The sequence below is a fragment of the Bos mutus genome, chromosome 9, assembly GCF_027580195.1.
Source record: "Bos mutus isolate GX-2022 chromosome 9, NWIPB_WYAK_1.1, whole genome shotgun sequence".
NCBI lineage: Eukaryota > Metazoa > Chordata > Mammalia > Artiodactyla > Bovidae > Bos > Bos mutus.
The window spans coordinates 67,642,630-67,668,963 of record NC_091625.1 but is presented as its reverse complement, the minus strand read 5'-3'; the positions used below and the strand labels follow the sequence as shown (position 1 = coordinate 67,668,963).

At 36.0% G+C, this 26,334-nt stretch overlaps 1 protein-coding gene across 1 annotated transcript in view; it reads right to left on the bottom strand.

The window, feature by feature from the left end:
- The window catches only part of LAMA2 (laminin subunit alpha 2), a 707,066-nt gene that overhangs the window by 185,973 nt on the left and 494,759 nt on the right, over positions 1–26,334 (bottom strand). Inside the window, exons 30-31 of the mRNA XM_070376649.1 lie at positions 15,295–15,419; positions 11,843–11,929 (exon numbers count right to left, since the gene is read on the bottom strand). Of these exons, the coding sequence (XP_070232750.1) occupies positions 11,843–11,929; positions 15,295–15,419 (212 nt within the window). The remainder of the gene's footprint in view (positions 1–11,842; positions 11,930–15,294; positions 15,420–26,334) is intronic.

Genomic DNA, 26,334 nt, shown 5'->3' with positions numbered 1-26,334 from the left:
GATAGATTTTTTATTGTGTCTCTCTGGAAGTGGATTATTTGATATAAATAAAATATGTAACAACTTCAGAAATTCTACTGGAAATCCAACTGAATGAACCCCAAATGCCAACTGTTTGTCAATCTTCTACCCTTCAGTGAAACAATTCACTTAAGTATATGTTGGTTATGTTACTGTAAGTTTGTGTGCTAAGTTGCTTCAGTTGTGTCTGACTATTTGAGACCCCATGGACTGTAGCCCACCAGATTCCTCTGTGCATGGGATTCTCCAGGCAAGAATACTGGAGTGGGTTGCCATGCCCTTCTCCAGGGGATCTTCCTGACCCAGCGATCAAACCCACATCTCTTAAGGCTCCTGCACTGGCAGGCGGGGTCTTTACCACCAGCACCACCTGGGAAGCCCAAGTAAGTTGGGTAACTTTTAAGAGATGCTGACAAGACTATATGCTCTGATTTACCAGCGATGGTCCCAGATTGTCTGTTGTCCTGGCGTAAGTGTTACAAACAGAGTCTCTCAGTTTCCTGGATAACACAATAAATTATATATATATGTAGTTCAGCCTAAATATAATCAACAGCTAGCAAAGTAATGCTCAAAATTCTCTAAGCCAGGCAACAGTACATGTTGCCTGGCTTGTACTCCCGGCAACAATACTCCAATCAACAGTACATGAACTGTGAACTTCCAGATGTTCAAGCTGGTTTTAGAAAAGGCAGAGGAACCAGAGATCAAATTGTCATCTGTTGGATCATCGAAAAAGCAAGAGAGTTCCAGAAAAGCATCTACTTCTGCTTTATTGACTATGCCACGGCCTTTGACTGTGTGGATCACAACAAACTGTGAAAAATTCTTCAAGAGATGGGAATACCAGACCACCTGACCTGCCTCCTGAGAAATCTGTATGCAGGTCAAGAAGCAACAGTTAGAACTGGACATGGAACAACAGACTGGTTCCAAATTGGGAAGGGAGTATGTCAAGGCTGTATATTGTTACCCTGCTTATTTAACTTATATGAAGAGTAAATCATGGGAAATGCTGGAACTGGATGAATCACAAGCTGGAATCAGGATTGCTGGGAGAAATGTCAATAACCTCAGATATGAAGATGACACCTCCCTTATGGCAGAAAGTAAAGAAGAACTAAAGAGCTTCTTGATGAAAGTGAAAGAGGAGAATGAAACAGTTGGCTGAAAACTGAACATTCAGAAAGTTTAGATCATGGCATCTGGTCCCATCACTTCGTGGAAAATAGATGAGGAAATAGTAGAAACAGTGACAGACTTTAATTTTTTGGCTCCAAAATCACTGCAGATGGTGACTGCAGCCATGAAATTAAAAGATGCTTGCTCCTTGGAAGAAAAGTTATGACCAACCTAGACAGCATATTGAAAAGCAGAGACATTACCAACAAAGGTCTGTCTAGTCAAAGCTATGGTTTTGCCAGTGGTCATGTATGGATGTGAGAGTTGGCCTATAAAGAAAGCTGAGTGCTGAAGAATTGATGCTTTTAAACTGTGGTGTTGGAGAAGACTCTTGAGAGTCCCTTGGACTGCAAGGAGATCCAACTAGTTCATCCTAAAGGAAATCGGTCCTGAATATTCACTGGAAGGACTGATGCTGCAGCTGAAACTCCAATACTTTGGCCACCTGATGCAAAGACTCATTGGAAAAGACCCTGATGCTGGGAAAGATTGAAGGCAGGAGGAGAAAGGGACAACAGAGGATGAGATGGCTGGATGGCATCACCGACTAAATGGGTATGAGTTTGTGTAAACTCCGGGAGTTGGTGTTGGACAGGGAGGCCTGGCTTGCTGCGGTCTGTGGGGTTACAAAGAGCTGGACACAACTGAGCGACTGAACTGAACTGAAAGATGTTTGTTCAAGAGGCAAACAGAGAAGGAAGACAAGAGACAGTAGGAGATTTAATCCAAAAGTTGTAAACACTAGCCAAATAATCCTGGACCATCTTTAGTGGCCTAGGACTGTAGAAATTTGCACAGCTGACTGTGAATGTTAATTCTTCCTGTGCTGGTTAGAAAAAGCAAAGTGAGAAGAAAATTATCTGTAACATTAGGTTTTTATGCATTTATCATTTTAATATTTTATTTCCAATGTACTATTACAAATGCTCAATAAAGTATCATTAAATAAGTCCACTTAAATTGTTTCTTAACATTTGCTGGTGAAAGAATTCCATTCCAAACAGGTTCAGATCGATTAAATGTTCAAAGAGTTTATTATAAGAGTAACAGAGATAAAGCATGGGTAGTGGTTTCTATGATATAGGGACACTCAAGACATTTAAGCAGCTTTAGACCTGATGAGTTTGGGCAGGTCATAAGGTGATTTAAATCATTTAAGATGCTCTCAGAAGTGAAACAAATTTATTTGGAAGGTTACAATAAAAATTTAAGCAAGACCTTTAGTTTAATTTAGCTGAATAAAAGTAATTTTTCAGGGAAATATAGCCTGATCATTTATATGTTAGAAATGATGAATGTGGAGTGATAACAACATTTGAGAACTGCAAAAACTATTCAAGCCATTCCCATTGATAGCATATAACCCTGCTCATCTCTATGCTATACAAACTGTTAACTCTTATTGATTAAACATTTATGGATAATAAACATATAAATTTTCTATCATCACTCTAGCTAAGGACAATAATTGTCACTTCAGCATACCCTTCCAATCTCTTCTATATACATGCTTTTATAGATAGTGGAAACTGCAATTTATAAATGTAGCTATAGTATCAAACTTTTTTCATAAATTATGCCAGATAATCCTCTTGGTGTCCAGGGATGCTTTTAGTTGTCCTCCTACTGGTGTTTACTGGGGCATGAAATGGATATTAGGCTAAGCATGAATACTACAGCACATTGGTGGACATGAAAAAAATATATATATATTCAAATTATGTATATATCTCCACAAAAAATAGCAATATTTTGGATTTTGCCTGCTTTTAGTTATTTCATTGCTACTAATTTCTGTTGGCATGAAAATTGTGAATGTTTTATATATATACTATATATATATATGTAAGTAGTGAATATTTTTTGTGTTTAGAGTTACATAATTATTGAGAAATATATTTTGCAAACTTATAGAAACTGCACTGGACTTTATAAACATATGTTTAACTATTTAGTTATCTATTTACTTCCATGGGCTTCCCAGGTAGCTCAGCTGGTAAAGAATTCTCCTGCAATGCAGGAGACCCCGCTTCGATTCCTGGGTTGGGAAGTTCCCCTAGAGAAGGGATAGGCTACACACTCCAGTATTCTTGGGCTTCCCCGGTTGCTCAGATGGTAAAGAAACCACCTGCAATGTGGGAGACCTGGATTTGATCCCGGGGTTGGGAAGACCCCCTGAAGGAGGGTGCAGCAACCCTCTCCAGTGTTCTTGCCTGGAGAATTCCCATGGACAGAGGAGGCTGGCGGGCTATACGGTTCATGGGGTAGTAAAGAGTCAGACACAACTGAGCTGCTAAGCACATTTATTTCCATTATTAACATATCATTGCTGGTTATAGTAAAAGAAGATTCTCAAATGGGTGATGATAAAATTAATATTGGTTTATATTTGCAAAGAGATTCATAATTTAAGAAAGCTCATAGAAGAATTCAGCCAAGGAGTGGATAAAGCAAGAAATGGAGAAGAAAGGATTCAAGCAATGGTGTGATTCCAGGTAAGTCTTAGCCCAATCCAGGGAAAGGTCTGGAGCATAAATAACATCTCAAGATTTGTTTAACTTTGGGGGAAAGGAGCTGGACTTTTGTACTCACACACTGATGAGTTACTGGACCACTAGACAAAGGGGTTGGGGTAAATCTCGGGCCTTTTTGCCTCTCCTATGGGAGAGGAGACTATGTGGGTTCTCAGATAGGGTATCCTCTACATACCTGATCTTCACAATGTCATTGTAAAGTAGGTACAACATGAAAAAAAAAAAAAAACTATTCTGATATTATACACAACAAAAGTGGGACCCAGAAAAGTCTGTGGAGCTCAGTTATGTCCACGATTCTTTATAAAACTTTATATTGCTATCAATTATGCTACAATTGTCATGTGTTTAAAGTTAATAGCTAATATTAGTTGCTCTTTGTTACTTTATGAATAATACAGCCTACTAAAATGGTGGTGATAAATTTGAGTATCAAGATAGTACTGACCTTATAGAAAATAATGAATCCAGAAAATGTAAATTACACTCTTCATAGACAGTCAGTCTAGAACTTTCTTTTTTTCTCCCCACTTAACCTTTATTTCTTTTCTTTTTTAAAAATAAATTTATTTTAAATGGAGGCTAATTACTTTATAATATTGTGGTGGTTTTTATCATACATTGACATGAATCAGCCACAGGTATACATGTATCCCCCCATCCTGAACCTCCCTCCCACCTCCCTCCCCATCCCATCCCTCTGGGTTGTCCCAGTGCACTGGTTTCGAGCGCCCTGTTTCATGCATCAAACTTGGACTGGTGATCTATTTCACATATGGTAATATACATGTTTCAATGCTATTCTCTCAAATCATCCCACCCTCGCCTTCTCCCAGAGTCCAAAAGTCTGTTCTTTATATGTGTCTTTTCTGCTGTCTCGTATATAGGGTCGTCGTTACCGTCTCTCTAAATTCCATATAGATGTGTTAATATCCTGTATTGATGTTTTTACAATTTACTTCACTGTGTATAATAGGCTCCAGTTTCATCCACCTCATTAAAACTGACTCAAATGAGTTCTTCTTAATAGCTGAGTAATATTACATTGTGTATATGTACCACAACTTTCTTATCAATTCGTCTGCAGATGGACATCTAGGTTGCTTCCATGTCCTAGCTGTTGTAAACAGTGCTGTGATGAACATTGGGGTCCCAGTGGGACTGCTGGGTCATATGGCAGTTCTATTTCCAGTTTTTTAAGGAATCTCCACACTGTTCTCCACACTGGCTGTCTTAGTTTACATTCCCAACAACAGTGTAAGAAGGTTCCCTTTTCTCCACATCCACTCCAGCATTTATTGTTTGTAGACTTCTGGGTAGCAGCCAGTCTGACTGGTGTGGGATGGTACCTTACTGTGGTTTTGATTTGCATTTCTCTGATAATGAGTGATGTTGAGCATCTTGTCATGTGTTTGTTAGCCAACTGTATGTCTTCTTTGGAGAAATGTCTCTTTAGTCCTTTGGCCCAGTTTTTGATTGGGTTTTTTATTTTTCTGGTATTGAGCTGCATGAGCTGCTTGTATATTTTTGAGATTAATTCTTTATCAGTTGCTTCATTTGCTATTATTTTCTCCCATTCTGGAAGCTGTCTTTTCACCTTGCTTATAGTTTCCTTCACTGTGCACAAGTTTTTAAGTTTAATAAGGTTCCATCTGTTTATTTTTGCCTTTATTTCCATTACTCTGGGAGGTGGGTCATAGAGGACCTTGCTGTAATTTATGTCAGATGTAATTTATGTAATTTATGTTCTGCCTATGTTTTCCCCTAGGAATTTTATAGTTTCTAGTCTTACATTTAGATTTTTAATCCATTTTGAGTTTATTTTTGTGTGCAGTGTCAGAAAATATTCTAGATTCATTTGTTTACAGGTGGTTGACCAGTTTTTCCAGCACTGCTTGTTAAACGGATTGTCTTTTCTCCATTGCATATTTTTGCCTCCTTTATCAAAGACAAGGTGTCTTTGACACCTAGGTGTGTGAATTTATCTCTGGGCTTTCTAGTTTGTTCCATTGGCCTATATTTCTGTCTTTGTGCCAGTACCATACTGTTCGGAAGACTGCAGCTTTGTAGTATAGTCTGAATCAAGCAGGTTGATTCCTCTAGTTCCATTCTTCTTTCTCAAGATTGCTTTGGTGATTCGAGGTTTTTTTGTATTTCCATACAAATTGTGAAATTATTTGTTCTAGTTCTATGAAAAATACCATTGGTAGCTTGATAGGGATTCCACTGAATCTACAGATTGCTTTGGGTAGTATGCTCATTTTCACTATATCAATTCTTCTGATCCATGAACATGGTATATTTCTCCATCTATTTGTGTCATCTTTGATTTCTTTCATCAGTGCTTTATAGCTTTCTATATATAGGTCTTTTGTTTCTTTAGGTAAATTTATTCCTAAGTATTTTATTCTTTTCATTGCAATGGTGAATGAGATTGTTTCCTTAAATTCTCTTTCTGCTTTCTCATTGTTAGTGTATAGGAGTGTATGGGACTTCTGTGTATTCATTTTATATCCTGCAAGTTTACTATATTCATTGATTAGCTCTAGTAATTTTCTGGTGGTGTATTTAGGGTTTTCTATGTAGAGGATCACGTCATCTGCAAACAGTGAGAGTTTTACTTCTTTTCCAATCTGGATTCCTTTTATTTCTTTTTCTGCTCTGATTGCTGTGGCTAAAACTTCCAAAGCTATGTTGAATAGTAGTGGTGAAAGTGGGCATCCTTATCTTGTTCCTGACTTTAGGGGAAATGTTTTCAATTTTTTGCCATTAAGGATAATGTTTGCTGTGCATTTATCATGTATAGCTTTTATTATGTTGAGGTATGTTGCTTCTATGCTTGCTTTCTGGAGAGTTTTTATCATAAATGGGTGTTGAATTTTGTCAAAGGCTTTCTCTGCATCTATTGAGATAATCATATAGTTTTTATCTTTCAATTTGTCAATGTGGTGTATACATTGATTTGTAAAGAAGAATCCTTGCATCTCTGGGATTAAGCCCACTTGGTCATGATGTATGATCTTTTTAATATGTTGTTGGATTCTGTTTGCTAGAATTTTGTTGAGGATTTTTGCATCTATGTTCATCAGTGATATTGGCCTGTAGTTTTCTTTTTCTGTGGCACCTTTGTCTGGTTTTGGTATTAGGGTGATGATGGCCTCATAAAGTGAGTTTGGGAGTTTACCCTCCTCTGCAATTTTCTGGAAGAGTTTGAGTAGGATTGGTGTTAGCTCTTCTCTGAATTTTTGGTAGAATTCACCTGTGACGTCATCTGGTCCTGGGCTTTTGTTTGTTGGAAGTTTTTTGATACAGTTTCAATTTCCATGCTTATGATGAATCTGTTAAGATTTTCTGTTTCTTCCTGGTTCAGTTTTGGAAGGTTATACTTTTCTAAGAATTCTTCCATTTCTTCCAAGTTGTCCATTTTATTGGCACATCGTTGCTGATAGTAGTCTCAAGATCCTTTGTATTTCTGTGTTGTCTTCTGTGATTTCTCCATTTTCATTTCTAATTTTGTTGATTTGATTCTTCTCCCTTTTTCTCTTGATGAATCTGGCTAATGGTTTGTCTATTTTATATATCTTCTCAAAGAACCAGTTTTTAGTTTTCTTGATTCTTGCTATAGTCTCCTTTGTTTCTTTTTCATGTATTTCTGCTGTGATTTTTATGATTTCTTTCCTTCTACTAACCCTGGGTTTCTTCATTTCTCCTTTTTCTAGTTGCTTTAGGTGTAAAGTTAGGTTATTTATTTGATTTTTCCCTTGCTTATTGAGGTAAGCTTGTATTGCTATGAACCTTCCTCTTAGCACTGCTTTTACTGAATCCCATAGGTTTTGGGTTGTCATGTTTTCATTTTCATTTGTTTGTATGCATATTTTGATTTCTTTTTGTGATTTGTGAGTTATTCAGAAGTGTGTTGTTTAGCCTCCATCTGTTTGTATTTTTAATAGTATTTTTTCCTGTAGTTGACATCTAATCTTACTGCATTGTGATGAGAAATGATACTTGAAATGATTTCAATTTTTTTGAATTTACCAAGGCTAGATTTATGCATCAGGATGTGATTTATCCTGGAGAGTGTTCTATGTGCACTTGAGAAAAAGATGAAATTCTTTGTTTTTGGGTGAAATGTCCTATAGATATCAATTAGGTCTAACTGGTATCATTTAAAGCTTGTGTTTCCTTGCTAATTTTCTGTTTGGTTGACCTATCCATAGGTGTGAGTAGGGTATTAAAGTTTGCCACTATAATTGTGTTACTGTTAATTTCCCCTTTCACATTTGTTAACATTTGCCTTACGTATCAAGGTACTCCTATGTTGGGTGCATATATATTTATAATTGTTATAACTTCTTCTTGGATTGATCCTTTGATCATTATGTAGTGTCCTTCTTTGTCTCTTTTCACGGCCTTTATTTCAAAGTTAATTTTATCTGAAATGAGTATTTCTACTCTTGTTTTCTTTTGGTCTCTATTTGCATGAAATATAATTTTCCAGCCCTTCACTTTCAGTCTGTATGTGTCCCATGGTTTGAGGTGGTCTATTGTATAGGGGTCTTATTTTTGTATCCATTCAGCCAGTCTTTGTCTTTTGGTTGGGGCATTCAACCCATTTACATTTAAGGTAATTATTAGTAAGTATGATCACATTGCCATGTGCTTTGTTGTTTTGGGTTCGAGTTTATAAATCTTTTCTGTGCTTCCTGTCTAAAGAAGATCCTTTAGCATGTGTTGAAGAGCTGGTTTGGTGGTGCTGAATTCTCTCAGCTTCTGCTTATCTATAAAGCTTTTGATTTCTCCTTCATATCTGAATGAGATCCTTACTAAGTACAGTAATCTGGGCTGTAGGCTATTTTCTTTCATCGCTTTAAGTATGTCCTGCCATTCCCTTATGGCCTGAAGAGTTTCTATTGAAAGATCAGCTGTTATCCTAATGGGGATCCCCTTGTGTATAATTTGTTGCCTTTCCCATGCTGCTTTTAATATTTGCTTTTTGTGTTTGATATTTGTTATTTTGATTAAGATGTGTCTTGGGGTGTTTTGCCTTGGGTTTATCCTGTTTGGGACTCTCTGGTTTCTTGGACTTGGGTGGCTATTTCCTACCCCACTTTAGGGAAGGTTTCAGCTATTATCTCCTCAACCATTTTCTCATGCTCTTTCTTTTTGTCTTCTTCTGGAACACCTATGATTCATTTGTTAGGGTGTTTAACATTGTCCCAGAGGTCTCTGAGGTTGTTTTCATTTCTTTTAATGTTTTTTTCCTTTTTTTGTCTCTGCTTCATTTATTTCCACCATTCTATCTTTCACCTCACTTATCCTTTTTTCTGCCTCATTTATTCTACTGTTGGTTCCCTCCAGAGTGCTTTTGATATCAGTTATTACATTATTCATTATTGATTGACTCTTCTTTATTTCTTCTAGGTCCTTGCTAAACATTTCCTGCATCTTCTCAATCCTTGTCTCTAGTCTATTTATCTGTAACTCCATTTTGTTTTCAAGATTTTGGATCATCTGTACTATAATTATTCTGAATTCTTTTTCAGGAAGACTCCCTATATCCTCTTCTTTAGTTTGATTTGGTGGGCATTTATCATATTCCTTTACCTGCTAAATATTTCTCTGCCTTTTAATTTTGTTTAGATTGCTGTGTTTGGGGTGCCCTTTTGTAGCCTGGAAGTTTGTGGTTTCTCTTTATTGTGGAGCCTGATCCCTGTGGGTTGGGTTGGACTAGGGGCTTGTCAAGGTTTTCTGGTCAGGGGATCTTAAGTCTTTGTTCTGATGGGTGGAGCCCTTCTCTCTGGAGTGCAATGAAGTGTCCAGTAGTGAGTTGGGTGTCTATGGGTTTGGCATGGTTTTGAAAGCCTGTCTTTTAATGCACAGGGCTTTGCTGGAGAATTATTGTCGTCAGTGTTCCTGCCTTGCTGGAGAATTATTGTCGTTATGTCTTGCACTGGAACTTGTTGGCTCTTGGGTGGAGCTTGGTTTCAGTGTAGGTATTGAGATTTTTGGGTGAGCTCTTTCTTATTAATTTTCCCTGGAATCAGGAGTTCTTTGATGTAGAACTGTGTTTCTTAACTTGCCATTTGTATTACAGTTAGCATTCCATTTAATAATTACAGTTCAGTTCAGTTCAGTCACTCAGTCATGGCCAACTCTTTCCCACGGATTGCAGCATGCCAGGCCTCTCTGTCCATCATCAACTCCCTGAATTTACTCAAACTCATGCCCATTGAATCGGTGATGCCATCCAGCCATCTCATCCTCTGTCATCCCCTTCTCCTCCTGCCTTCAATCTTTCCCAGCACTGGGGTCTTTTCCAATGAGTCAGCTCTTTGCATCAGGTGGCCAAAGTACTAGAGTTTCAGCTTCAACATCAGTCCTTCCAATGAACATCCAGGACTGATCTCCTTTAGGATGGACTGATTGGATCTCCTTGCAGTCCAAGGGACTCCCAAAGGTCTACTCCAACAACACAGTTCAAAAGAATCAATTCTTCAGTGCTCAGTTTTGTTAATAGTCCAACTCTCACATCCATTCATGACTACTGGAAAAACCACAGTTTTGACTAGACGGACCTTTGTTGGCAAAATAATGTCTCTGCTTTTTAATATGCTGTCTAGGTTGATCATAACTTTTCTTCCAAGGAGTAAGCATCTTTTAATTTCATGGCTGCAATCATCATCTGGAGTGATTTGGAGCCAAAAAATATAAAGTCTACCACTGTTTCCTCATCTATTTTACATGAAGTGATGGGATCAGAGGCCATGGTCTTTGTTTTCTGAATGTTGAGCTTTAAGCCAACTTTTTCACTCTCCTCTTTCACTTTCATCAAGAGGCTCTTTAGTTCTTCACTTTCTGCCATAAGGGTGGTGTCATCTGCATATCTGAGGTTATTGATATTTCTCCCGGCAATCTTGATTCCAGCTTGTGCTTCCTCCAGCCCAGTGTTTCTCATGATGTACTCTGCATAGAAGTTAAATAAGCAGGGTGACAATATACAGCCTTGATGTACTCCTTTTCCTATTTGGAACCAGTCTGTTGTTCCATGTCCAGTTCTAACTGTTGCTTTCTGACCTGCATACAGGTTTCTCAACAGGCAGGTCAGGTGGTCTGGTACTTCCATCTCTTTCAGAATTTTCCACAGTTTATTGTTATCCACAGTCAAAGGCTTTGGCATAGTCAATAAAGCAGAGATAGATGTTTTTCAGGAACTCTCTTGTATTTTCAGTGATTCAGTGGATGTTGGCAATTTGATCTCTTGTTCCTCTGCCTTTTCTAAAATCAGCTTGGACATCTGGAAGTTCACAGTTCATGTATTGTTGAAGCCTAGCTTGGATAATTTTGAGCATTACTTTACTAGTGTGTGAGATGAGTGCAATAGTGTGATAGTTTGAGCATTCTTTGGCATTGCCTTTCTTTGGGATTGGAATGAAAACTGACCTTTTCCAGTCTTGTTGCCACTGCTGAGTTTTCCAAATTTGCTGGCATATTGAGTGCAGCACTTTCAAAGCATCAATCTTTAGGATTTGAAATAGCTCAACTGATAACTACATACACGCATTATTAGAATTTGTAAAAATATGGTGAGAGGAAGCCTTTAAATAATATTTTTTGTATGTATGTTGAAAAGGAGAACCAATTAACACTTTAATATTTGGACTGTGCTAATTAAGAATGCTTGATACAATTTATATTCTGAACTTTGTATATAATTGGTGATGTAGTGCCAGAGTTCTCAGAATAGTAACATGCATGTAGTAAGTGCCCACCAATATTTCCCAATGAACTAGAATTAGAATTATGTATCACCAGGCTTTTGTTATTGTTAAATACACATAACATTTTGAAATTGATTTATTTGTTCTTGTAAAATGCTCTCTTTCTCCCTTCCAATCTATATTAGGGTGTGTATGTATATATATATGTGCTAAAATATAAACTTTCTTTGGGTAAACTCTAAAGATAGAAAAATACTTTTGAAAGCTTATAAACTATGAGAGAACATGAAAATGACATTGTAAAAATAATGAATACTTTTCTACTATGATCCTTTGTTATACAATCTCTATGCATCATTGCTCTCTATGTCTCATAACTGTTCGTACCTTTCACAGTACTTTCCTTCATATCCCCGTGGGCAAGCTGTGCAGCGGTAATCATCCAGGCCTTCCATGATACAAGATGGGCTGAAACTGAATCAGAAAAGAAATAAAGATTGAAAAAATCATTTGACTTATTTATTTTTATAAATTTAAGCAATTCTATCTAATATCTAGATGATTGGGACTGTTTTTTGATGGTTACAAATGTCATATTTGTAATTATAAGTTCCTATTCAAGGGTATGGAGAAGGCAATGGCACCCCACTCTGGTGCTCTTGCCTGGAAAATCCCATGGACGGAGGAGCCTGGTAGGCTGCAGTCCATGGGGTTGCTAAGAGTCAGACATGACTGAGCGACTTCACTTTCACTTTTCACTTTCATGCATTGGAGAGGGAAATGGCAACCCACTCCAGTATTCTTGCCTGGAGAATCACAAGGACGGGGGAGCCTGGTGGGCTGCTGTCTATGGGGTCGCACAGAGTCGGACACGACTGAAGCGACTTAGCAGCAGCAGCATTCAAGGGTAATGGGCTTCCCTGGTGCCTCTGTGGTAAAGATTCTGCCTGCAAAAAGATGTGAGTTTGATCCTTGGGTCAGGAAGATCCTCTAGAGAAGGAAATGGCAACTCACTCCAGTATTTTTGTCTGGAAAAACCCCTTGAACAGAGGGGCTTGGCAGGCTATAGTCCATGGGGTTGCAATGAGTCAGATATGACTTAATGACTGAACAACAACATTCAAGGGTAGGATATCACAACTAAATATTACTAATAATAGTTAACAAAGAAAGAAGGTTGTTTCTTGATGAATTAACAATGCATGACACTGACCATGTTAAAACTGTGAAGTTTTAATAATTATATGACAGTCATGAAAATATCAAACATCCAGAAAAAGGGTGCTATTTTTCATGAATTAAAATAAAAACATGATGAGAATTCCTGCATATTTGTCAGACAGTAGAATAAGTATTATTGAATATCTTTCAGGTTAAAAAAAATGGGGACACAAAAGCAATTTAATTTTTTTATTACTTATCCCAAATTGCCATTGGCATTTCAATGCATTAAGTGTGAATAGATGTTTCACTTAAAATAAAGACTGTCTTTTGTAATTTACATGTGGATTTCAAACTACGTTTTACTTTAAATACAAAATAATGTGATCTAGTGTAAGGAAATAAGACAGGAAATCTTTCTGTATGAAAATTAGTAAGATGTTCTAACAATTTCTAACAATTTCCGGTTTCCCTATTTCTGTTAATGACTACCACTGGAGCTCAATTTGGCTACAAAGCCCTGGCTTCAACTCTTGCCTTGCCTAAACCTGTCATATCTAATTAGTTATCAGTTCTACAGAGTCACATTCAACAATCTATCTTCTTGTGTTTTCCTCACATCCATCCTTTTGTCTCTATTTTTGTTGCTATTACCTTTTTTCAGGTTCTAATTATCTTTTGCCTAAACTAGTGCAATAGCTTTTTAATTAGTCTCTTTGCTTTTCTTATTTTCCTGTTTCAGTTCATTATACTCAATTCCATCATAATAGTCTTCCTAAATTGTGGCTCTGATCACATTAATCTTTTAAATAAAAATTTGTAGTGTTTCCTCATTACATAGAAAATTAAATAGCAATTTCTTAGACTGGTATTCAAGGATTTCTACAGTATGGCCTCCATTCTCTTATTCATTCATCTGTAATTATAAAATTCTATTTGAACCCATGCTCCAAACTCTTACTGGTTCTTAAAAGTGATTTGTGCTTCCTGCTTCTAAGCTTTTACTCTATAAATTTTCTACTATCTCTGCCAGTAAAAACTCTTCAATCCGTTGTAAATTTAATAATTTAAATAAACTTAAAATTTATTATGCATGTTCAGTTGTGTCTTTTTGTGACCTCATGAACTGTAGCCTGCCAGGCTCCTCTGTCCATGGGATTCTCCAGGTAAGAATACTGGAGTGGGTTGCCATTTCCTCCTCCAGGGAATCTTCCCTGAACCAGTACCTCCCGTGGCTCCTTCATTGGCAGGTGGATTCTTTATCACTGAGCCACCTAGGAAGCCAAAACTTTATTATTAATATTATTAATTTTTAATATATTCTTTGAGTTTCCAAAATCAAGTGTGGTACTTTGTGCCTTCAAATTTCCTTTAAATCTAAGTTGACCTCTCTGAAGACACCCATTTAACTGTGAGCCTCTCCAAGAGATGTTCTGCTTCTTTTTTATATATCCTGTAGCTTTTGTTATAGTTCACTCTACAGTAAATTATCAATTAATTATTAATTCCCACTTTAATAAACCATAAATTAAATACCTTTCTCTTGTTCAGCTCAGTTCATCAGAGGTAGATTAGGGAAAGGAGGATGAAAATAATATATTTCACACACCAACCACTTTTGCTCAATGAATTATAAGATCATGCATTTTATCCTCATCAATATCCCATTTATCTAAAAATTCACATTTGATATCCTATGCAAGACATATGTTCTGTTCAACCAAAAATGGATGCTTGTAGAGGAAAGGGAGATAATCACATGAAAATGTTTTCAAAATGTAAACAAAGCCAAAGATGGGGGGGAAAAAAAAACGGAATAGGTAGAACTGTCTCTTCATCTGAGTTGCTTTATGGTTCTTATACACTAAAGATAAGGTGTCTAGGATTCTAATTCTGAACAAAGTGCCCTACATTCCTTCAAAAGCAAATTCTTAGAGAAAAAAATTACCCTACCGTGTAGAGATTGAATTCTATAAATCATTTAAAAGAAAGTGCAGATTGTCTTAGCAAAAAGGTAAGTGAAAACACCTAGGGGTTTTCATCAATACATAAACCAATGCAGAATGTTCTGACAGCACTGAAATAAAATATGCCTGCATTTGCTTCCCCTTATGGCTGTGTTTCCATGGTACCAAGCTTGGATTATCTTAACAGAAAGAGGGCCTTGATTCTGGGAGATACTGACTTCTTTTGGAGCATAACAATAAGTCATCTTGCTGGAACCACATTATTTTTCAATTATCTGCCTGATAATTCTTATCAGTCATGAACTAAACACAGAAAATGAATGGAAACAGCTATAAAATTTATATACTATGCATCAAACAATCCCTCATAGCTGAAGTTATTGCAGAATTATATGAAAACACTAGGTCTTTCTAAAAACTTATAAGATTATACACATTTGTACATAAATTATTTATTTCATAAATATATGTTAACATTGGTATTTACATTTTAATTAATAAGCATTATTTACTTGGGACAGAGTTTTAAAGGAAAAAGGAACCATAGAGTATTAAGTGCTCACTTTTGTCATGTTTTTATATTGTTTAAAAAATCTATCTTAAATTGAGATTTTTGTCTACATGAAAAAAATAGCTAAATCACAGAAAAGTCCATGTGCTACACAGATGGTGTTACTGATTGGGAAATATGGTAATATTTCTCAGTCTTACTTGTTGCTGGAAGAAATTAGAGGACAAGCACATTGCTGACAGTCATTTGGCAATCCCTTGACAATGCCATAATAACCAAGAGCACATCGTTCACAGAAGTCACCAGCAGTATGATGTTGACAATTCTGCAAAGGAAGAGGAGTTTGTTTTGAAAGTAATGACAGAATGTAATTTATCATAGAGCTCCCCACCTATGAGTTTGTGTGCTCCTGTGAACACACACACACACACATACACACACCCCATTGACAGAACTCAGTTATTAACCCTACATCTATTTTAAAATTTATTTATTTTTAATTGAAGGATAATTGCTTTACAGAATTCTGTTGCTTTCCGTCAAACCTTAACATGAGTCAGTCATAGGTGTACATATGTCCCCTTCCTCTTGAACCTCCCTCCCATCTCCTTCCCCTCTAGATTGTTAAAGAGCCCCTGTTTGCATTCCCTGAGACATACAGCAAATTCCCATTGGCTATCTATTTTACATATGGTAATGTAAGTTTCCATGTTACTCTCTCTATACATCTCACCCTCGCTTCCCCTCTCCCTATGTCCATAAGTCTGTTCTGTATGTTTGTTTGTCCACTGCTGCCTTGCAAACAAATTCATCAGAACCATTTTTCTAGATTCCACATATACGTGTTAGTATACGATATTTATTTTTCTCTCTCTGACTTACTTCACTCTGTATAATAGGCTCTACGTTCATCCACCTCATTAGACTGACTCAAATGCCTTCCTTTTTATGGCTGAGTAATATTCCTTTGTTAATATGTACATATTTTTAAAAGAAGCTCTTTCATTTGAGAAGTTAATACTGGGCTGTTGTAGCGATAATGGCAAGAGTTTCTGTTCTCTTTTCCTTACATCAGTCTCTCTGAATTAATTTTCCTTTTATTCTAATATGGGGAATAGACTTCACAGACTTCTAAAATTTATTGTATCATCTGGCTATTTATGTTTCTTCTCTACAAGGTGTTAAAAAAGTGCTAAAAATCCTAAGGTCTTGGTGCCTGACCATCAGTGGGCTTTTTGAAACTAAACCAAGGTGGAAAGCATAAATATCTTAAGAGAAAACAATTATTAAAAAAAAAAAAGAAAAGTCAGCCTTGTTTCCAGATTAAGAATGTTATTCATCTAATTCTTGCCAAGTGTTGACTGTTCTCTATAGACAGAGAGGACCCAATCTGAAACCAGGGGTCTCAAGTCAGTATTTTCTTTTAATGTTTGCATAATAAGAGGTATTTGGGTAATACGCTTTAACACATTTCCAAAAGAAAATGAGAACAGTTTTGGAATATTGTTTCACCACAAACAATAACTTAAGTCACTTCCTCTGACTCTTTTTGAGAGTTTATGCTATTCTCTGGGGAGAAACCATGGCATTATCACAGTGAATTTTGGAACCCTGTCTATTGTTTCATTTTTTGGTGTTATGTTGAAAATACATTGTGTTACAAATAAGATTTTATAATTCGCTGTTAAATTGATCTACTTTTCTAACAGGATACAAATATCAAATCTTCTAATTCTCCAGCTCTCTCTCAACAGATGTTTAGCTTCTTATTTTCAGGGAAAAGGAAGTCCTCATTTGGTGTTCCCTCATCTTCCTGCCAAACAACAGACCATCTTTTCTGCCTCACTTTCCTTCCTGTCAATGTTTAGTTCTGTCCACAAGAAGTAGTGCATTGTTCTTTGTCTAAAGCTGCTCTCCTCCTAAACTCTCATTTAGAAAAAAGGCCTTCTTTGTCTCCTATTACCTCCAGCATCTGCATTTTCTCCTTCTTTGATGGCTTACTTCCACTGACAGTTGAGATTGGTTAAGCCTTTCATGTTAAAAAAAAAAAAAAAAAAACTCTGGGATCTCATGTTTCTGGACAACTTCCATCTTATCTTTGATAGGTTTATTAAAAACACTATTCACATTGCTAGTCTCTACTTCCTCTTTTTCACCTCTTCATTTTTTAACGAAGGCTTTAAACATACATATATTCTTTTTCAGATTCTTTTCCATTATAGGATATTACAAGATATTGAGTATAGTTTCCTGTGCTATACAGTAGGTCCATGCTGTTTATTTTATTTTATATATAGTAGCATGTATATATTAACCCTAAACTCCTAATTTACTTCCCCTCTGACCCCAAATAGGCTTCTGATTTCACCACTGGAACATACGTCCAGGCTCATAAATATGATCTTTCTTGCTAAATCAAAATTTACTGACAATAATCTGTCTTCATGATATACGAACCATCTGCAGCAGCTGATATTCCTTGCCATCATTAGGTTGACATTTTCTCTTTCTACAACAGTACATGAACCAAGAACTTCCAAATGTACAAGCTGGATTTAAAAGAGGCAGAGGAACCAGTGAAGAGGAACTAGAGTCTCTTGATGAAGGTGAAAGAGGAGAATGAAAAAGCTGGCTTAAAACTCAACATTCAAAAAACTAAGATCATGGCATCTAGATGGGGGCATCCGTCATGGCAAATAGATGGGGGAAAAAGTGAAGATAGTGACAGACTTTATTTTCTTGGGCTCCAAAATCACTGTGAATGGTGACTGCAGCAATGAAATTAAAAGATGCTTGCTCCTAGGAAAACAGCTATGACAAATCTTGACAGCATATTAAAAAAGTAGAGATATCATTTTGCTGACAAAGGTCCACATTGTCAAAGCTATGGTTTTTCCAGTAGTCATGTACAGCTGTGAGAGGTGAACCATAAAGGCTGAATGCCGAAGAATTGATGCTTTTGAACTGTGGTTTTGGAGAGGACTCTTGAGAGTCCCCTGGACTGCAAAGAGATCCAACCAGTCAATCTTAAAGGAAATCAACCCTGAATATTCATTGGAAGGACTGATGCTGAAGCTCCAATACTTGGCCAATTGATGCAAAGAGCTCACTCATTGGAAGAAGCTTTAATGCTGGGAAAGATTAAGGGCAAAAGGAAAAAGGGATGATTAGAGGATGAGATGGTTGGATGGCATCACTGACTCAATGGACATGAGTTTGAGCAAGCTCTGGGAAATAGTGAAGGGCAGGAAGCCTGGTATGCTTCAGTGCATGGGGTTACAGATTTGGACATGACTTAGTGACTGAACAATAAAATGGTTTCTCTAATAGTACAGTGTACTGAGTGATTTCCTCCCTCTGTGGCTACTCTTTTTTATCTTCCTTCATGGATTTTTTTTCTTCTTTCTGTTGAGTAAGATTGGTCCTTTCTAACTTTGGCTCTCATTTCTTTTCTTTCTCTTTCCTACATTTTCTACCTTTGTCATTTCAACCATTACTAGAACTTCAGCTATCAGAGATTCCCAGGTGGTGCCAGTGGTAAAGAACCCGCCTGCCAATTCAAGAGACATAAGGGAACTAAGTTCCATCTCTGAGTCGGGAAGATCCCCTGGAAGAGGAAATGGCAACCTGCTGGAGTACTCTTGCTGGAGAATCTCATGGACAGAGGAGCCTGGTGGGCTACAGTCCATGGGGTCACAAACAGTCAGACATGACTGATGTGACAGCACATAGCATAGCATAGCAGCTATCATCTATCTTTCCCAAAGTCTAAATTTTATATATTCTGCCTAATATCGATCTCTAATGAGTTCCATACTTAAGTTTCTAATTGCTTCTTAGATAGATCTTCTTGTATAACACAAAAGTATTTGAATGAGAAACCTCAAAAATTAAGCTCATCTCTTTCAAAATCTCCTAATACTCCTGTATTTCCCATTTAATCTGGGGTCACTATCATCTCTCTGGCATAGCAAGAAAGACCTTTATAATTCAGCCTCTGCTTACTCCTCCAGTCTTCCGTCTAGCCACTGTAACCTTCACACTGTATGCTAAAGCTATATAGGACTATCTGAAATTTTCAAATTATGCAGTGCTTCCTCTTACCTCTGGGAGTTTTCATATGCAAATATCTTGTTCTGGGATGTTTTTCCTCCTCTTACTTGGCTAACACGTATTCATTCAGCTCTCATGTTCACTGTCTCTTTCTCTGATAAACATTCCCTGATGCCTGAAGTCTGGGCTAAATTCTCCTTGCTCAACACAGTGGCTGAAATATGTTGACATTCAATGACTATTTTGAATGAAATGACTGCATAAATGAATGTACTTTCTAGGTATTATAGATGAATACTGGTTAGGCTTCTTAAGATGAAAAGGTCAAGTTTCAAGTCTAAAGAATTTACAGTAAGGTGGCTAGCAGGGAAAGAGGATTTGTCGTATTTGGATACTGATTTAAGTACCATAATCCTCTCTTTTTCAATCATCCAAAGGAATCACTTGTATTTTAGCAAGAAAATAGCCATTTCATATTTAACAGTAGCATAGTGAGAGATAATGGTTCCAAGATAAGATAATTATCTGTGAATTCCAGTCTCAAATCATTCAGCAAGTTGCCAAATGATGAAAGAGTGTTAACTGGGGAGTGCTTTAAGAACATACTTTATAGTTATAGAAATGAGCAGATGCCCCAAAATACATGGTATCTTAAACAATAATTGTTAACATTTGCCTTTGTAAAAAATAAAAAAAAAACAACCTGCATAATAAATTATTTATGTAACCTACTGTAACACTGATAAGTGAGTCAACACAAAAAATAATGCTGATCATTACTAAAAATACAGATATTTAAAAATATGGCTTGTTTCTTTTATACCTATAACTCTGTGTAATTTCTACACAGAGAAAGCAAATACTTGAACTTTCTCTGGACAGTCAATCTTTCACAGGGTTGCTGACATACTAAACTTGGTTAACTGAATTAAATGCCCCACTTAGCCCCACAAACACAGCACACAAATCATGATGCTATTTTTGAAACTTTTTACATCAATCTTTCATATGACTTTCCTGTTTCCTTTGAAATAGAGGACATAATATTTTTCTTATACAGAAATTAATCTTTAGAAAAAAATTTTATGTGTTAGATGCCTAAAGAGAAGTTTAATAATCTGGAGATTAATATATGCCAGTATCATTTCAATAGTAGATTACAATATATAGCATTCGTTTTTGTTTTTTGTACATGGGAAAACGGGGTATTCATTCCTTCCACTAAATCAAATGAATATTGTATTAATATTTGGTATCTTTGAACTAAGGTGAGAAGTTACTATTTTTCTTTATAGGGATGCCTCTTCACACTCCTTGACATATTATTAAATGCATGGATTCTCAACGGCAGCCCTTTTCATCTTGTATAACCATAAGCTACATAGTTTTTCCTTATGCCGAATGAAAACTTGTTTCACTCTAATTTTCAGTTAGTAACCCAAGTTCTGCCTTCCGAAGCTATGCAGATTAAATCCTCCCTGGTGGCTCAGAAGGTAAAGACTGCCTGTGGTGCAAGAGACCTGGGTTTGATCCCTGGGTTGGGAAGATTCCCTGGAGAAGACAATGGCTACCCATTCCAGTACTCTTGCCTGAAGAATCCCATGGACAGAGGAGCCTGATGGGCTACAGTCCATGGGGTCACAGAGTCGGATAGGACTGAGTGACTAACACTTTTACTTCCACAAAGCTTTTCCTTGTGCTGATTGAAAACGTTTCACTCTAATTTCAATTAGGGACCCAAGCTCTGCCTCCTGAAGCTATGCAGATTAAGTCTAATTTCCATTTCCCAGGGAAAGTCTTCAAATATCTTAAGTACATTATTACTTCCTAAATCTTTTTTTCGAGCTAAACAGTTAACAACCCTGATTAGTCAGAATTTCTCTTAAAATAGAGATTCTAAATCTCACAAATATATTTAACATACTTCCATCCTTGATCTTGATCTTATACAAGTGAATCTATATAGTAAAATAAGAACTCCTATTTCATAGAAATTGCTATTATGTGTCATTCCCTCTGTTTTTTACCTTAAACACTAGTATATAAATTCCTAGAGGGCAATACCCACACATTCCTTATCTTTATATTCCCAGAACCCACCACTATGCCTGAACATGGTAATACTTATTAAAAAATGCCTCAAGAATGAATAAACAAGTGAGCCTAAGTTCAAAACCTACTCTATTAATTTAACCTTGTTAATTGTGGCTCATAATTCTACCTGCCAGGCTCTTTTTGATTATTGACAGCATCCAACACTTTACATCATCTGAATATTTGATAGATTTCATTCAAATCACTGAAAAAGATTTTGAACATGACGGGGTCAAACACAAATCCTATGCCTCATCAATGGAGACATCTCTAGAGCTTATTCTAGGTTATGCTGTTTAGCAGCTTCTACATCCACTGAACCTGTTAACTGATCACTATTTGGCCTATATTTTCAGCCCTGTTTGTGAGCATATAATGAAATGTTCTATCAAATGCCCATCTGAACAAACCAGAGTTTGAACCATAGATCTGACTCTTAGGCTTATGACTTAAGCAAATTATTTAATTTCTCTCAGCATCATTTTATCAGCTGTATTAGAAGGAATAATCCTTTCTCATCAATTTATTGTAAGAATAAATGAGAAAAGATTATCTACAGTGGCAAGCCCTGGTTCTGGTACATACATAAAGTTGGACACATAGTAGCTGTTAATCTTTTTTACTAAGTTTGACACATCATTTATTACATTCTCTGATGAATGTGAAATTATACTGAGAATCATGGAACTATGGTCTCAGATGTTATTATATACATCGTAACTCAAGCAATTAGCCTGATACGTCTTATTTTAAGGGAACCTATTCTGATAGCTAATAAACATTATGTTTCACTGGAGATCAAACTCAATCTGTTTCTTACATTCTACTTTCCTTTTTAAAACATGGTATGACACTTTATTGTTCTCCATCCTGTGACAAATTTCATATTTTCATGATTTTGCAAATTTTTTTCATATACAGCTCTTAATCACATTGCAGATTCTATTAATACACTGGGGTAAAATTCACCTGGACCTTCAAAATCACACTCATTCAATCAGCTAAAAGTATGATTACTCTCACCCATAATCAGCAAGTATTATTTTGTACTAGATTTGAAACCTGATTCTAATACTTTTTACTGAAGGCTCTGTAAGTTACTTAAAATTTTTTAGGATTAATTTTCAGAGTTGTAATAAAATACTAATAATTTCTACCTTGGTAAGATAGATTAAATAAGATAAGGTTTATTTTAAAAAGACTTAAACACAGTAGATTCTAGTTATGAGTTTACTGAAGATGGAACTAATTGCTTAACCATGGAGACTGAGTGTTACAGACAACACAGCAGGTCAATGATAGAGATTTACTTTATCCTTTCATTTTAAAATAAGAATTGTGATAGAGTAAAAATAATATTTTCACAACTTGTTTAGTCTTGAGAAAGTTATTTGTGCCACCTGAGATTTCAATATTCCCATGTAAAATGTTGGAGAAATAATATTGACTATGTAAGTCACTCAGTCATGTCCTACTTTTTGTGATCTTATGGACTATAGCCTGCTAGGCTCTCTGTTTGTGGGATTTCCCAAGCAAGAATACTGGAGTGGGTTGTCATTTCCTCCTCCAGGGGATCTTTCCAACCCAGGGATCGAACCAGTGTTTCTTATGTTTCCTGGGTTCTTTACCACTAGTGGCACCTGGGAAGCCCAATATTGACTATAGGTTTAGTGAAAATTCAATGAGAATATATATGTGTATAAAAAGACAAAGCTATAGATGTGTTATATAAACTCTTAAAACTCTGACTATCTTATCTATTTTTATGATTGCGTGCGTGTGTGTGTATGTGTGTGTGTGTGTATGGATCAGTATTAAATCACCTACCTCTTCTCCCCCTTCTGGCATGAGGTTCAATATTTTGTAGGTTTTACTATTTCATTTTGAAGAAAGTTTTCCTTAAGAGGCAATGGTAACTTAGATATTGGTAATAACATGCCTATGTGTAGGATTTATTAGCATCTACGAAGAAGCAACAGCTCTCTTGTAAGTGTCATTAAGAATTATTAAGAGGGTAGTTATAAAGTGATGTGAGTTTTATTTTACAGGTGAAATGTTTAGCTTGTGAAATTTTCTACAGTATTTTTCTACTCTTTATTTCTGAAGAAAGGAATAAAGGAAAAGAAAAAACAAGATAAGAGAAAATCTGGCATAGCATTAGATATAGCAATGCTTTTTACAATAATTTTTGATTAATTATCATCTGGTTCTTAGACTATAAATGGTGGATAATATGTATGGTAATTAACATCTTTATTATCATTAATCATCATAGCCATAACTTCTACTATAGAGCTTATCATGTGCCAAGTAATGTTCTAAGCCTTTTACCTAGCATTTCATTGAATCCATAGAAAAACTCTATGATTCAGTACTATTATTATCTTCATTTTATAAATGAGGAAATTAAGACGCCATTGAGGTTAAATAAGTTGACTAAGCTTACACAGCCCATAATGGATGAAGCCAGAATTTGAATCAAGGCAGTCCGACCAGAGTCATGTTTATAACCACCATGCCAACATAGAGGGTATTGCACTGTGTAGTGGATATGATATTTAACTGGGAAACACAGTAAAAATAGTAAAGAAATCTGTATGCTTCAGTTGCTTCAGATATAGCATTGGAGTAATCATAGTTATTTCCTATTTGTCTCATGAAGTGTTTCAAAGATGAGCAAAGTTGCCTAACCTCAAAAGTTGTAAGCTCCCTGATGGAAAACATAAAAATTCAGACCACAATAATTTATACTAGCTGTGTATGTCTGATGCATTTATGTATTTATTTTGATTTCACATAGGGATATCTCAGAAAATAGAGCTTACAGTAAGAATTGTTGGCCCAAAAGTGGTTATAATAATCAGTTGGTCAAAAGAGTACGGACAGTATAAATACAACTTTTATCTGAAATAAAAATGAAATTAAACTGTATCTTTTATGAGGACTTCTAAATTATTCATTGTTGTTCAGTTGCTAAGTTGTGTCTGATTCTTGGTGACCCTGTGAACTGCAGGACATCAGGCTTCCTTGTCCTTGACCATCTTCTGGAGTTTGCTCAAACTCATGTCCATTGAGTCAGTGAAGCTAGCCAACTATCTTATCCTCTGCCGCCCACCTTCTCCTCCTGCCCTCAATTTTTCCCAGCATCATATGGAGTGACATTACTATTATAATTTACAGTGAAGATAGCATAAGAAAGAAAAATGTATTTAATTCTCACTTAAGAATGTATGTTAACCACCTCTGAAATTATCTATTGAATTTTACTGGCCAGAAAGTTGGGAAAAAACATTACCCTTAAACCAAATGACAATTATTTCAAGAATTCAAGGATGGTTAGTATCTACACCTCCACTCCAGTCCTCACAAATAAGCATATTATAAATTTCCATATTCTGTCTTGATTGAAAGAAGATAGTCTTTAAGAAGTCAGGAATAAAAAGTTGTCTTAATAGGATGAAAATTATTTACGTTAAACTAATCGCCAGAATTGTACTTTGTGATAAAAGATCTGAGTCATTCTTATTAAAATCATTAATAAGATAGGAAGCTGACCACCCTTCTATATAACATTTTTTGAGACTTAAAGCAAAACTATGTGAGTATTATATGAGAGATAGCTCTGGCAAGGAAGACACATATATAGTTTTTTGAAAATATTGTAAATATAAAAATAACTGAGTCAACTAAGAAATGTCTAGAGCTAGAAAGAAAGTAGTTGAATGTTAAAAAACATGTAAAAAATCTATTTTGTCAATATTTACCAGTAATGACCAGTTAATAAATACATTGAAATAAAAAATATAATGCTTACCATTAATAAGAAAATGTAAGATACGTGGCAATAATTTTAACATAAGAAATGCATAGCCCATATAGGTAATACTAAAAAAACTATGAAACATAAAATGTTTGAAAGTAAAGAGTATCATATTCTTAAGGTTTAGGGAGGATAATTCAATAGTGTAAAGATGATGATTGTTTATGAACTGCTTAATACACTTCAAATAAAAATTCTAGTGCTATTTTTTGGGGAAGAGAGGAAATAGTGAATCAAAATGTCATTTGAAAGAATATATAAGTACAATAAGCTAAGAAAATTAGAAAAAGAAGTGTAGCAAACAGCCTTGCTTTACTAGAATTTATAATTTACCATAAAATGAAGGTAATCAGGGCATTATAATAGGAACTAAAATGTAAGGAGAAAAGAATAGATGCTCTTTAAAACATATCTTAACACGAGTAAAAGAAATAAGTATATATTCAGACACCATGATGTGTCAAGGAGAAAAGGAAATATTATTAAGTAAATATTTCTTTAAAGTAACATATTTGAAGAAAAATTATCTCCCCACATTATAATAAATTCTGGAAAGATTAAAAAGTTGGATCTAAAATGTAATCATAGAAATAATGGTAAATACTATGCAATCTCAGTATAGATATTGAAAGTCATTGCCTGGGGGAGATCACCATGAGAATGAATATTGTTAGAGAAGCAAATTGCTCCAAGGATTCTGTCCTAGGAATATCAATGTATTGATTTCAGGTAATGAGGAGAAAACAGAAAAGAAAACTATCAAAGAGCAGACTTTACCAAGAAAATCCCGAGAATACCATGTCCAGAAAATTAAACTGAACAAAAGCTTCAAGAGGAATGGGTGACTCAGAGCAGCAAACACTGCTAATAAATCAAATACAATGAAGACCTGAACACTAATCGTTCAGGTCAGTAAATGAGTAGTAATAAGAAAAATGAACATTACAAAGCAGCGATAATAAAGAAGGCTCATGGATATTATGCTAAGTCACTTCAGTCGTGTCCAACTCTGTGTGACCCCATAGACAGCAGCCCACCAGGCTCCCCCATCCCTGGAATTCTCCAGGCAAGAACACTGGAGTGGGTTGCCATTTCCTTCTCCAATGCAGGAAAGTGAAAAGTGAAAGTGAAGTTGCTCAGTCGTGTCCGAGTCCCAGCGACCCCATGGACTGCAGCCCATCAGGCTCCTCCATCCATGGGACTTTCCAGGCAAGAGTACTGGAGTGGGGTGCCATTGCCTTCTCCACATGGATATTAAGCTGGTTAGAAAGTG